General features: G+C 41.0%; 1 protein-coding gene across 1 annotated transcript in view; it reads left to right on the top strand.

Moving 5' to 3' along the window:
- Positions 1-13572, top strand: part of LOC147885810 (GATA transcription factor 26-like) — a 73557-nt gene that overhangs the window by 18678 nt on the left and 41307 nt on the right. Inside the window, exon 2 of the mRNA XM_087396452.1 lies at positions 7016-7387. Coding sequence (XP_087252578.1) covers positions 7016-7387 — 372 coding nt within the window. The remainder of the gene's footprint in view (positions 1-7015; positions 7388-13572) is intronic.

The following is a 13572-nucleotide window of genomic DNA, read 5'->3' as shown; positions in this document are numbered from 1 at the left end:
TAGATGTGCACATGTGTTCAGTGGGGACGCCCACCGTGACTAGGATTAGTCCACAGTGTGTTATTTGCATGCAAAGCGCTAACAATTAATGGGTACCATGGTGGTGCGCTTTAATTAATTGTTGCAGGTACTAGAAGGATTATTTTTCCTAAGCGAAATGGGAGCCTCACAAGCACCTAGGAAGCGGTTCCTGTGACCGAGAGCCTTGAAGACTCCAGAATGGCCCTAAGTGGCTTGTAATAAGAGCTAGTCTAGATTGTAGACAAGTGGCATGTTGCCAATTTGAATGGGGTTTGAAGCCCTTGTAAAGAAGGATTTCTTTTCACGTAAGAGAGAGGAGAGACTTACGAGACAGCTTCCTGCTGAACTTTTGTAACAGTTTTTCTGAAAGTAATAAAGACCTTCGGGGGGGTCCAGCCCGACAATTTGTCCTGGGCCCTAGTGTTTGTCCAGAGAGAGAGAGAGAGAGAGAGAAGGGAGAGCTGTGGACAGTTTTAATTCAGTCGTTGACGTGAATCCATGGCTATTTATTTTCCACGATCAGTTCCGGTTGTATGCATGGCCTTCCACAGGAGATTGTGAGTGATAGGGATGCAAAATTCATGAGTGGTTTTTGGAAAGAATTCTTCTGTCAAATTGGAACAAAGTTGACCCCTAGTACAGCATATCATCTCCAAACAGATGGCCAATCAGAAAGAGTAAATAAGTATGTAGAGGAATACTTGAGACACTTTTGCTTTGAGACACAAAACTCTTGGGATACATGGTTGTGATTAGCAGAATTTTGTTACAATTCCACCCAGCACACCTCTATTGGCATGTCACCTTTTGAAGCATTATATGGATGCCAAGTTCAGTTATCCTCCATCAGATTTTGTTAAATCAGCATGCAAGGATGAAGTGGATAGAATGCAAGCCATCCTACCTGTCATGTGCACGGATTGGTATCTGACGTGTACTAGTTACACAGAACTAGCTCAGGTTAGCCTGGGGAGGCTTAGAGCTAGGCAGGCTTGATTCTCGGGTTGAGTGGCAAGGGTACGAACTATTTATAGGTCTTCGCTATTTTTGGCGCCGGGGCCCGAGTCTATAAAAGAGGCCCAGGGGGTTCAGTTCTCAGTGTGCAGTTGGGAGCAAGTCTCGTTCCCAGGTGCAAGGTCTGATCCTGGATTGTGTCGCGGACGCGCGCCTGCATCTTAGCGTAGCCCAAGGCCCAGTGGCAGATCCAGGGCTTCACAGCGCCACCTGGTGGTATGGGACACCAGGTTGGTTAGGATCTGATTGGGAGTTCGTGCCAGTAGCTCAGCTCGTGGCTCGGAGGGGACATCTTCTGATTCGGGATCTTATCCCGTAGATGTCACGGTTGGGTGGTGAGCAGCCTGCTCAGTTCTGATGTTGTGTGTGGTTATTTTGCAGATCAGGGGTTTCAGGAGTGCTGGGACGTGTCACTACCGCTGGCCAAGGATAACCTTCTCAAAGCACAAGCTAGGATGAAGGAAAATGCAGATAAGAAGAGGAGGCATGTGGAATTTGAGGTGGGAGATTGGGTTTATCTCAGGCTGCATCCTCATAGGTATGCTTCTGCCGTATTAGCGGACAATCAAATTTCACCTTGTGAAGTTTTCGTCCAAGTTGCGGCTTGTTGGTATTGCGATAATTCTTTCTATCTTAAATGGTGCGTTGCCCTATCAGCTAGATTTAGATTTAGATGCTCGTTTGGGAGAGACTTAAATGAAATCGTTTAGACTTCACAAGCAGTTGTAGCTTGAATGAAGAGATTTGGACTACTTTTTGATTAGCCTTCTTCTTTAGTGCTAGCCTTCGTCATGGCTGAGTTTGCCCTTCACCTCCGGAGTATCGACAGAAACTCAGTACGAAGACTTTGTATAAATGGATGCTCAAGTATGTGTGGGTGTGTGGATTTGTATGTGTGAGAGCATACTTTTATACTATGGGCTACACCCACTATTGGGCGCTGATGATGTCAGTGGGGATGTCATAGTAGCTAGTCCTTGCTATGCGTGATGGAGTTTATGGTTTTCAATCTTATGAGTGACTCTCGTGAGATTGAAACTGCACTATGTTGTGTTTTTAGAGGATGAGTTTGGGAATGTTCCTCGATTCATCTAGGCATATGCTTCCTTAAGGGGCAATACTAACACTAAGTTAGCTCATAGGTTCTATGGCCCATTTCAGATCCTTAAGAAGGTGGGAGACTTAGCCTATAAACTCAGCTTACCAGCCACAACCAGTATTCATAATGTATTTCATGTTTCCCTACTCAAGAGGTATGTGGGCCCATCCATTCCAGTTGCAGCAGATTTGCCTCCCATGGATGAATCAGGTCAAATTGAGTATATTCTAGACAAGATCTTGGGCTATAGAGACAAGGTACTCTGAAATAAAGTCATGGTGGAGTATCTCATCAAATGGAAAGATCTGCCTAAGGAGGAGGTTACATGGCAGCCAGAGAGCATTTTGTAGGAGCATCCACATCTCATGAATTAAGTCAATGCCTACTTGCTCATACCAGGCTGTGTAAGACAAAGGAAAAGCACCGGTTGCTTCGAATGGTGATGCTCCTCCTTCTGTGCCTTCAACCTCTCATCCTCGGGCAAAATTTTTGTAAGCAAGAGGGGATTGTAATAGTGGCTACTTCCAGCTTAGTAGTTAGCTCCATTTTAGTAGGAAACTACTACTTTCCTTTGTAAATTCTACTTTAAATCAGGCAATGCCACGTGGCAGCCCTTGGGAATCATCCCATAAGCATTCAATGTGCTGGCCCACTTTCCAATAATATAAAAGGGGCTTCAGCTGTACTTCCAAAGTACCTTTTGATCATAATACAAATTGGAGTTTACTCTCTTTGGTGATTGATCCAATCCTAGTAGGATTTTCCCTAGCAATGGCTAGCTAGCCCATGGAGCTGCAAGTCCATGCCCTCTCTTGTGAGAGTGTTTCTAACCCTACCCCTCTATATTTCTGTTCTTTCTGTTGACAGTTTAGTAGTCTAGTAGTTGCCTTTGTTACAAAACTCTTAAATCGTGATGAAGAGAGACCCCCCCCCCCCCCGTTCTCCCCAATGGAAAGTCGGATCGGAGCAAGATTTTAAGGGGGTGATCCACCCACCAAGCACCCCCTATAACGGTATCTAGAGCTCCAATCCACTCAAAACAAGTAGCCCAAATGGAGTGTACCAGTTTACAGCATATAAACAAGGAAGAAAGGCTAAAAGAGAAGGAAGAAGAGGTCATTTGAAGTGGTTTTTCAACACAAGCGAAGTGCGAGTCGGATAAGTACCACCAACTCTACAACACTTGACTTTGCTGTAAAATAAACTCCTTTTCTGAAATTACAGCAAGTCATTTTCTCTCTTGTATTACTAAAAGGAAGAATGGAACGGGAAGGGAGATTCAATAGTGAACTTGTCCTTTTTCTTCCACTATCAGAAGAGGATACCATCACCTCCTTCAGAAGAGGATGGTCTAGATGAGAGTTACACACATATTGAGTATGATAACCCTACGAATAGAATTACCTTTATCTCTTCAAGAATCTCTTGATAGGGAGTTTTCCTTTAGAAATGAAGGGAGGAATGAGTCCATCCAAGAGCAAGGTGTTGAGTTGACATTTTTAACTCAAAATCCCGTACGCATGGATTATAATCCAAGTGCAAGAGGGAGAGAGGAGTCTCTTGTTGATAAGCTGGTTTCTTAGCTTCACCATATGATTGAACAGTCCATTTGACAAAATTAGGGACTAAGAGAGTGCTGAATTTTGGGGATGACGATTTAAGTACCCGCGCGTAGAGAGCCAAATTCCAACCCCGAGAGAGAATAGAATTCCCAAAATATGAGAGGTGGATAAAATCCTTAATTGGATTTGCCATTTTGAGCTATATTTTGCCCATCAAGATAAGACCGATCATGATAAGCTTGGTCTTGCTACATTGCATCTACATAAGGATGCTTTGATGTGGTGGTCCTTATTACAAACGGGAGGAAAGCCTTTTCTTCAATGGTCTAAGTTTATAGAGCAGCTTAAGGCGCTTTCATGCCTTCGAGACATAAAGAAGAATAGACCATCCGTTGAGAAAGGTTCAGGCAATTCGATAATGAGAGTAATGCCAGTGAGGTTCCGAAAGGTTCAGACAATTCGATAATGAGAGTAACGCCAGCTAGGTGCTTGAAACTCTCTTTAGAGTTACCTGAGAAGAGTGAGGATGATAGAAGGAAGAAGTATTTAGCAGCCCTAAGTCTGATAGTGGGGTATGAGGATGAAATGTTCAACCCAATCACACTGAAAGACCTCACTAAATTGACTGAGATTGTTGAGAGGAAATTGAATCCTCGTAAACCCTTCAAAGAAGAAAAAGAAAAAGCTATTGTATAAAATGTTAATAGCCAATCACGTCCTGGACGGATACCATTTTCTTCCATGACTGACGATGAGAAGAAAAAGCTAATTAAGGAGGGTAAATGTTTCGGATGTAAGAAACATAAGCGAGGGCATTCATGGCTACTCTATTAGCCAAAAATACCAAGATCAATTCTGTAAAAGGGAAAGACAAAGCATTCAGAGGCTTCTACCTCCTCATCCCAGGACTCTACGGGGCGAACATAGAACCAAGAGTAAATGTTATCCATTCAGCCAACACTGGTGTACCGATGTGTGAATTGAATCGAGAGTAGGCGTATTTATTCATTGTAGAGTATGGACAAAGAATAAATAATTTTCTCCTCCATGTAGAGCGTCTTATAGGATGAATAGGGTTGAAATTAAAGAGTTGAAAAAAAAAAGAGATTGAAGGCCTTTAGTTTCTATAGACTAAGTAGTTCTCCATCGCAAAATCAAATATGGCCAAGGTCTACCTAGTTTAATGACACATTTGGGTGTGAGAACATCTTTTAATAGTGAACAGTTTGTTGAGAATATGTTTCAGCTTATTGAGCAGGTTATTATGAAGAGATTTCAGCAGCTTGGTATTCAAAAGAGGATTCTGAGTATGAAGAGATATTGAAGAGGCATCGCAGTGGTACTTTTGCATTTTGGATGTTCAGCATCAGGAGGAACTTGAACTTGAAGATGAGATTTAAGTTCTGATTCAGAAGAGATCGTGTACTACCAGGAGAAGACTATTTGCAGATTATGAAAAGGAGATGCAAATGCAGAAGTAGAAGAGAAAAGCGCACGAGCGCGAGAAAGGAGAGAGGATCTACCCATTCAAGCAGGAGGGAGTGTCATGACAAGAGAAGTCACTAATCCATGATTAGTAGACATTAGAACATTATTATATATTATACGCCAATGGTGTAACATGTATTTATATTTCTAATGGACACTGACCGATTTGTTATGGCTGTGGATCATCTCAGTGGATAGAACTAGTCAAGCTGGAGCCACTACTTTAGACGCCATCAAATTTGGACATGTGACACTTATTCTATTAATAAAAATGTGCACATATACCTAGATGAATCCAGGAACATTCCCAAACTCATCCTCTAAAAACATAACATAGTGCAGTTTCAATCTCACAAGAGTCACTCAGAAGATTGAGAACCATAAACTCCATCATGCATAACAGGGACTCGCTACTATGACATCCTCACTGACGTCATCAGCGCCCAACAGTGGGTGTAGACCATAGTATGAAAGTATGCTCTCACACATACAAATCCACACACCCACACATACTTGAGCATCCATTTATATAAAGTCTTCGTACCGAGTTTCTGTCGGCACTTGTGTCTAGGTCTTAGGGGCAATAGGAAGGGAAGGGTGCATTAAGGTGCATTGAATGGTAGATGCATGGGTCATAGGCTAAGGATAGGTGTAAATGGGAAGATGGAACTTGAGTGATCTCAAGGGACATTAATGAAAGGGTATCACCCTTTCATTGTGAATCTCACGTAGCATTCTCTCTATGCACCTTGCATGCATCCACCATCTCTCACACACCTTGCATGTAGGTTGAAAAGAGAAACAAGTAGTCTCACGAGGGCACTCTTCCCCATTGGAGGGCAAATTGGCATTCAACTTCTGCATGCATTGCACACATTTGCATTCTTGAGAAGTTTGTTTCTTCACAGTCAAGCAGGTGTGCAGCATACAAGGCCATTTTGGGTGCCTTACCTCAGCCGTAGTATGCTCTGCAGATGTTGGTATAACTTTTGGCAGGTCTTGTACTTGGATTTATATATCTATCTATATCTTTTGGCTGTACATCTGAGGGTTGTATCTTCCAGATGTGAAGTGTTTTCTTTACATGCATGCTCACTTAGTGAGTTGTCTCTTGTGAATCGTGATGTGTGATCTTGGGGAAGTCTTGTGCCGTGTGGAGTTGGCTATAGCAAGCAAGCTCTCTCATTTGACGTGGTATCCGAACTTTGCGTGGTAGTGGATGCATGCAAGGCATGGGAGATCTTGAATGATGTATATGAGACATAATACAGGGAGTATCATCATACTCCAAAAATCTGTTGTACACCATGATGATTGGGGCTTTATAAGAATAACTATGTAATAAATTCAATGGTTGTTTGATTTTAAATCATTTTCCTGTAGTTGATTCTATGGATGATGTATTGCATGGTTTGAAGCTTTGCAATGTGGAGTGTTGTGAATTCAAGAGATGGACTCAGGAGTAAAGTGGACCTTTTTATTGACATCCAGTCTGAAGACTGCTGTCAGACTGCAAGCATTTGCTTCTGCTTTGAATTTTCGATAAAAGCGATTTTGATCCATTTACACCATTGTAGTGGTTCATGCATGGGGTTGCGTATGTGCCCATGATACAGTTTGTATTAAGCTTTAGATGAATAGGGTAGATGATATATGTACCTATTTGATTTTAATATACAAATATACATTTGGACACATTTTTATGCAACTTCGTGGGTGACTCCTTATGTTTATCTGCTCATCCATATGCACACACAGTCATGACTACATACCATATTTTGACCTGTCTTAGGGACGTACACATCTAATGTGTTGGGTTCTGATTTTGCAGCCACACCCTTATGGCGAAACGGTCCCCCGGATAAACCTGTACTTTGTAATGCATGTGGTTCAAGGTGGAGAACGAAAGGTACTTTGGTGAATTACATGCCAATGCATTCAGGAGGTTGTGGAATCAAGAGTGGCTCTGAGTTGAAGCTGAATCGTGCCAAGAAAGGCTTTCAGAAAATCAGAGAACAGCATTCACACAAGAGAAAAGAGCCTTGTGATGGGTATTCAGAATTCGACTATCAATACCAGACATCGGATTACTGCTTTAGCAAGGTGTTTGACGAGGATGTGAGCACCAGGTCAAGTACAGCATCAGGAATATCATATTCTGAGTGTTGTATACAACACTCCATGGGAGCAGGCAGAACCTCAGGTGTTTATCATTGTTTGAGCTCTTTCTTTGGGTTTTAACTTTTTTCATAACGTCTACAATGTAAAAATGTTGAATGGTGTCATTGTCTTTGTCAATAGTCTCATTCGCTTCTTCGTCTAGATTCAACTAGAAGTGGCATGTCTCCTATTCATTTTTTGCCTTTGTTTTGCTAGCATAGATGAAAAGTGTTGTAGTGCCACAACATTGGCAGTATGGATAATTCTCACAAGGACTTTTATGTGGAGCTCAAGATAGTATCCTTATCGCTACCTCTGGCTTGAAGGCTGTACACAGCTTGGTTTTGTGTAATAATTACTTGTTATAAATAATGCATGCTTTGTTTTTTGTTATTACTTGCATGCTCATGTGCGAAATTGACATAATCTTGGCCCTTCAATGGGAAAGAGCATCCTCATGAGAGAATTTCTCTGCGTTGACGTACATGCAGATGGGAAGAAGGTTTGGATGAATGCGACATGGATACGAGAATGCACGCTCACACATTAAGAGGAATATGCCTTCATTCATGACCCTTAGATCACTCAAGGATCATCTTCCCAATCTACCCTTAGCCTGTAGCTCTTGACCTACCATTCTATGCATCCTAATCTGCCCTTTGCCCTTTCCTATAAACCCAAGGACTTAGACACACGAGTGCATATCTTTATTAATAAACATTGGTCAATATTACATCCTTTGTTGGTACCATCCATATCACTTGGGAGTCAGTCCCAATAAGACCTGAGGGCTCCATCCAAAACCCCCACATTGAGATCTAAGCCTCAACATAAGGTCGTCACGATAATCATAAAGTCAATAATACAATTCATCACATAGCCATGGCAATACTAATAAATGTTACATAATTGTGGCACCATCAATGCTCAACTATTATATCTGTAGATGTCATTGATCATAACACTCTCTCTTGCCTATATCATAGCTGCCCTCAACTGCATAGCTTCTTGATAAAGCTTCAATATGTTTGGATAGTCCTCAAAGAAATACACTTCCATCCATTGTGCATTGACACAGGATGGTTCTTAAATTTCAAAGGTACCGGACTCTCATTTGGTTGTGGTACTCTTCTCTTAATGGCAAATAACTGTTTCGGTATTGATATTCCTTATGGTTCTTCTTTCATATGAGGCTGTGATGGAGGTTGTTCTTTATATGCCTTCAAATTGCTGACATGAAAAGAATCCTTCATTTTTCAAGAATCTAGTAGTATCAGTGTGTAAGTAACCTGATTTTCACTAGGAAAACTGCTTCTGTCACTTGAAAAGGCCCATAGTACTTCACTGCCAGTTTACATATGTGCTACACCTAAATCCATTATCTGTGACAATGAGTCAGTTTTTTGTTCAAAAACATGGAACCAAGTTTTATTTTTCCATTGCTTTTCATTTCCAAGCTGCTGGTCAGAGTGAAGGCGCCAGTAGTTCTATAATTAGTATCTTACGAGCCTATGTTTGATTTGTCTACTAAACACAAGTGGTCGAGAGGACAGATGCTTGATACTTTGATGGTCAGTCTTCAGCTTAAATTTTTGACCCATATAGATAATGCGGGTGTAGAATCCCCAACAGCTAAAAATTCTCAATTTTGGACTTTAGGACAACAAAAAACTGAATTTGTACGGTTGGACATATTCTAGTCTTACAAAGGCATATTTTTCTATCAGCTTAGTGGACATGCAAATTCTTTGAATTTTGTTCCAGGTGGTGATTAGCTGTTTAACTTTATCGAAATATCTTATGCGGGTGTAGAAGCCCCAACAGCTAAATAATCTCAATTTTGGACTTTAGAACAACAAAAATCTCAAGTATGTGTGGGTGTGTGGATTTGTATGTGTGAGAGCATACTTTTATACTATGGTCTACACCCACTGTTAGGCGCTGATGACGTCAGTGGGGATGTCATAGTAGCTAGTCCCTGCTATGCGTGATGGAGTTTATGGTTTTCAATCTTATGAGTGACTCTCGTGAGATTGAAACTGCACTATGTTGTGTTTTTAGACGATGAGTTTGGGAATGTTTCTGGATTCATCTAGGTATATGCTTCTGCCGTATTAGCGGACATGCAAATTTCACCTTGTGAAGTTTCCGTCCAAGTTGTGGCCTATTGGTATTGCGATAATTCTTTCTATCTTAAATGGTGCGTTGCCCTATCAGCTAGATTTAGATTTAGATGCTTGTTTGGAAGAGACTATAATGAAATCGTTTAGACTTCACAAGCAGTTGTAGCTTGAATGAAGAGATTTGGACTACTTTTTGATTAGGCTTCTCCTTTAGTGCTAGCCTTCGTCATGGCTGAGTTTGCCCTTCACCTCCGGAGTGTCGACAGAAACTCAGTACGAAGACTTTGTATAAATGGATGCTCAAGTATGTGTGGGTGTGTGGATTTGTATGTGTGAGAGCATACTTTTATACTATGGTCTACACCCACTGTTGGGCGTCGATGACGTCAGTGGGGATGTCATAGTAGCTAGTCCCTGCCATGCATGATGGAGTTTATGGTTTTCAACCTTGTGAGTGACTATCATGAGATTGAAACTGCACTATGTTGTGTTTTTAGAGGATGAGTTTGGGAATGTTCCTGGATTCATCTAGGTATATGCTTTTGCCGTATTAGCGGACATGCAAATTTCACCTTGTGAAGTTTTCGTCCAAGTTGCGGCCTGCTGGTATTGTGATAATTCTTTCTATCTTAAATGGTGCGTTGCCCTATCGGCTAGATTTAGATTTAGATGCTTGTTGGGGAGAGACTAAAATGAAAATGTTTAGACTTCACAAGCAGTTGTAGCTTGAATGAAGAGATTTTGGACTACCTTTTGATTAGCCTTCTCCTTTAGTGCTAGCCTTCATCATGGCTGAGTCTGCCCTTCACCTCCGGAGTGCCGACAGAAACTCAGTACGAAGACTTTGTATAAATGGATGCTCAAGTATGTGTGGGTGTGTGGATTTGTATGTGTGAGAGCATACTTTTATACTATGGTCTACATCCACTGTTAGGCACTGATGACATCGGTGGGGATGTCATAGTAGCTAGTTCCTGCTATGCGTGATGGAGTTTATGGTTTTCAATCTTATGAGTGACTCTCGTGAGATTGAAACTGCACTATGTTGTGTTTTTAGAGGATGAGTTTGGGAATGTTCCTGGATTCATCTAGGTATATGCTGCTGTCGTATTGTGTAGTTTTCGTCCAAGTTGTGGCCTGCTGGTATTGCGATAATTCTTTCTATCTTAAATGGTGCGTTGCCCTATCAGCTAGATTTAGATTTAGATGCTCGTTTGGGAGAGACTAAAATGAAATTGTTTAGACTTCACAAGCAGTTGTAGCTTGAATGAAGAGATTTGGACTACTCTTTAGTGCTAGCCTTCGTCATGGCTGAGTTTGCCCTTCACCTCCGGAGTGCCGACAGAAACTCAGTACGAAGACTTTGTATAAATGAATGCTCAAGTATGTGTGGGTGTGTGGATTTGTATGTGTGAGAGCATACTTTTATACTATGGTCTACACCCACTGTTGGGCGTTGATGACGTCAGTGGGGATGTCATAGTAGCTAGTCCCTTCTATGCGTGATGGAGTTTATGGTTTTCAATCTTATGAGTGACTCTCATGAGATTAAAACTGCACTATGTTGCGTTTTTAGAGGATGAGTTTGGGAATGTTCCTGGATTCATCTAGGTATATGAATTTGTACAATCGGATATATTCTAGTCTTACAAAGGTATATGCATATGGATAATGCTTCCAAATCTTGAGATCATCACAATTGCCAATAACTCTTTTTCAGAAGTGCTGTATTTTAGTTTAGCACCTTGAAGCTTACGGCTTTCCAAGCCTATATAGGTCTTAGTGGGACCTATTGATATTCTTTTCATATAGTAGCACAACTACATAATAGGGATTGCCTGAAATTCCAGGAATAAATAGATTACTTCTGCGAGAAGTTAGTGAAAGGAGAATGTATTTTGAAAAATTCAGAATAAGCCTTCTATAGTAGCTACACATTTGCAAGAAAGATCTTAAAGCATGGATATTCTTGGGAATAGGCCAATCTTTGATGATACTAGTCTTCTTTTGACCACCATGTTCCCCGTAGCGGAACTAGTACTTGTTGTTGCCTTTTCTTTGGGGTTTTGTTCTTTTGGGGTGTGTGTGTTGTGATTGATATTCAGCCTAATTTGATTCTCTCTCTCTCTCTCTCTCTCTCTCTCTCTCATATTTTCCTTATTTTTTGCTTTATTTCTTCCTTCTTTCTATGAACTTTTTTATCGTTTGGATTGGGATTTCAAAGCTTAGTAAGTGCTAGGTTTACCCGAGAGATTTTGGATTAGTTCAAAACCCAGATTGGGAGCTTATGCTTGCGTACTGATGAGAACATAAGCATAGCTTTACTAAGTTAATTATTTTGATTTTTTATTTCCCTCATTTACTCATAATTTTGTTTAAAGGTGCTTACGAACTCCCTTCTTTCCTTTGCTCTTTTGCTTGTTTTACAAACATTTTAATTTTGTTTAAAGGTGCTTACAAACTCTCTTCTTTCCTTTGTTCTTTCGCTTGTTTAATTAAAAATTTTAATTTGTAAGATTGGATATATTCTCGTTTTGTGTGTGTGCGTGTGTTATTGGGCTTTGTGATCTCTCTATCATGCTCGTAACTTTTGGCTCTATGGATTGGATCTTTATCATTTCTTCCGTTCCTCCCTGCTTCGCGCTCTACGGGATGTGCATTGCATGGGAGCTCTTTTTGCAACCTAGCTAGAGTGTTTTTTCAATGTTTTTACTTTTCTTGTACTAGCTGTTCCTTATTGGAGCAGCTATAAAATTCAGCCTATGAGTACTAGTTGTCTCACTTGAGACAACTACATATGTAAACTTCTTTTAATGAAAGGTTCTTTTTACCATCCAAAAAAAAGAGTGTACATACATATGTACATACGTACATACATACATACATGTATGTACATATGTACACACACACTCTTTCTTCTTTTGGTGAAACTTTTTCTGGGTGAAACTCCACACACACACACACACACACACACACGGTCACACATGCACATGGTGTAGATCTTGTTGCACTTGTTGATACGATGCTCAAATTTGAGGTTGCGCATGACTACAACAATAGTATGTAGTAACAAAGGGCTTCCTTGAAAGTGGTAAGTGTCAAATTGAGCGCCTAAAGGATGAGGGGTGCGACAATAGCAGGGCTTGAGCGACGAATTGAGTGGTTGCTCAAAGAATCGAGGTGGCGCGCAGATTGTTGGGTGACGAGTAGAGGGATGGTGCACGGGCTGGCAATGAAGAGTTGAATGAGGTTCACAGAACTGAGGTAGTAGCTCTTTTGTCATCTATTTATTTTTTTCCAATCTTGGACGAATGGTTGCTTTAACAACTAGAAGCCACTCCCACCCTTACTTTATCGACCATTGTGTTAGCTTTCATCTTCACTCGTCAAGCTTTTTCCTTGAAAGAAAGATGTTTTGCAACTAGAAGACATTCTCTTGAGGCAGGACTAGCTTGAGCTAGTAGAGGAGCAGTGCTCTGATAACAAATGTTGGGTTTGGAGATGAGAGAAGAATACCAAAGTGTGGAGTTGTATCGAGAATGCAAGAGTCATGTCTTTGAGATTGACCAAAATGAGGATTATATCCTCTACATGGAGACTAACCCTAGGGGGAAAACTCCGTTATTAGTGGGAGAAATGTTCCCAAGGATGTGTTCACATGCACTACTTATAATCTAATATTCCTTAGTCTTTGGGAGAGCAAATAGTATTTCAATGGAACTTGCGTAGGGATTTGCTCAATGGAGCTTGCGTATGGATTTGCTGGTTGACCAAGACTAGAAGGGGTACCTAAAGGAAAAGTCGCAAGTGTCAAATTTGTAGGCGATCGCTTATGAGCTTGGACCTTAAAAGGGTGAACTCTGATGGCATCAAGGGATGCACACTCAACTCATGGGGGACTGATATATTGGATAAGGATTGCGATTTGCTATTTGAGGAGACCGCTGCAGAGAATTCAGCCTAGAATCACCTATTTGTTCGTCAATTTCACCTTAGAGGGGTCGAATTGGAAAGGGATATCTGTGGTAGGTGTTGGATGCAATAAAGAGGCTAAGGATCAGCTTGGAAAGGACTGGCTTGCACGGAAAGCAAGAAATTTACTTTT

This window comes from Dipteris shenzhenensis, chromosome 25 (assembly GCF_047967505.1).
Source record: "Dipteris shenzhenensis isolate YYH24624 ecotype China chromosome 25, Dip_SZ_1.0, whole genome shotgun sequence".
NCBI classification, from domain to species: Eukaryota; Viridiplantae; Streptophyta; class Polypodiopsida; order Gleicheniales; family Dipteridaceae; genus Dipteris; species Dipteris shenzhenensis.
Note: the sequence above shows the minus strand (reverse complement) of the source record. Positions and strands in the feature narration are given on the sequence as shown.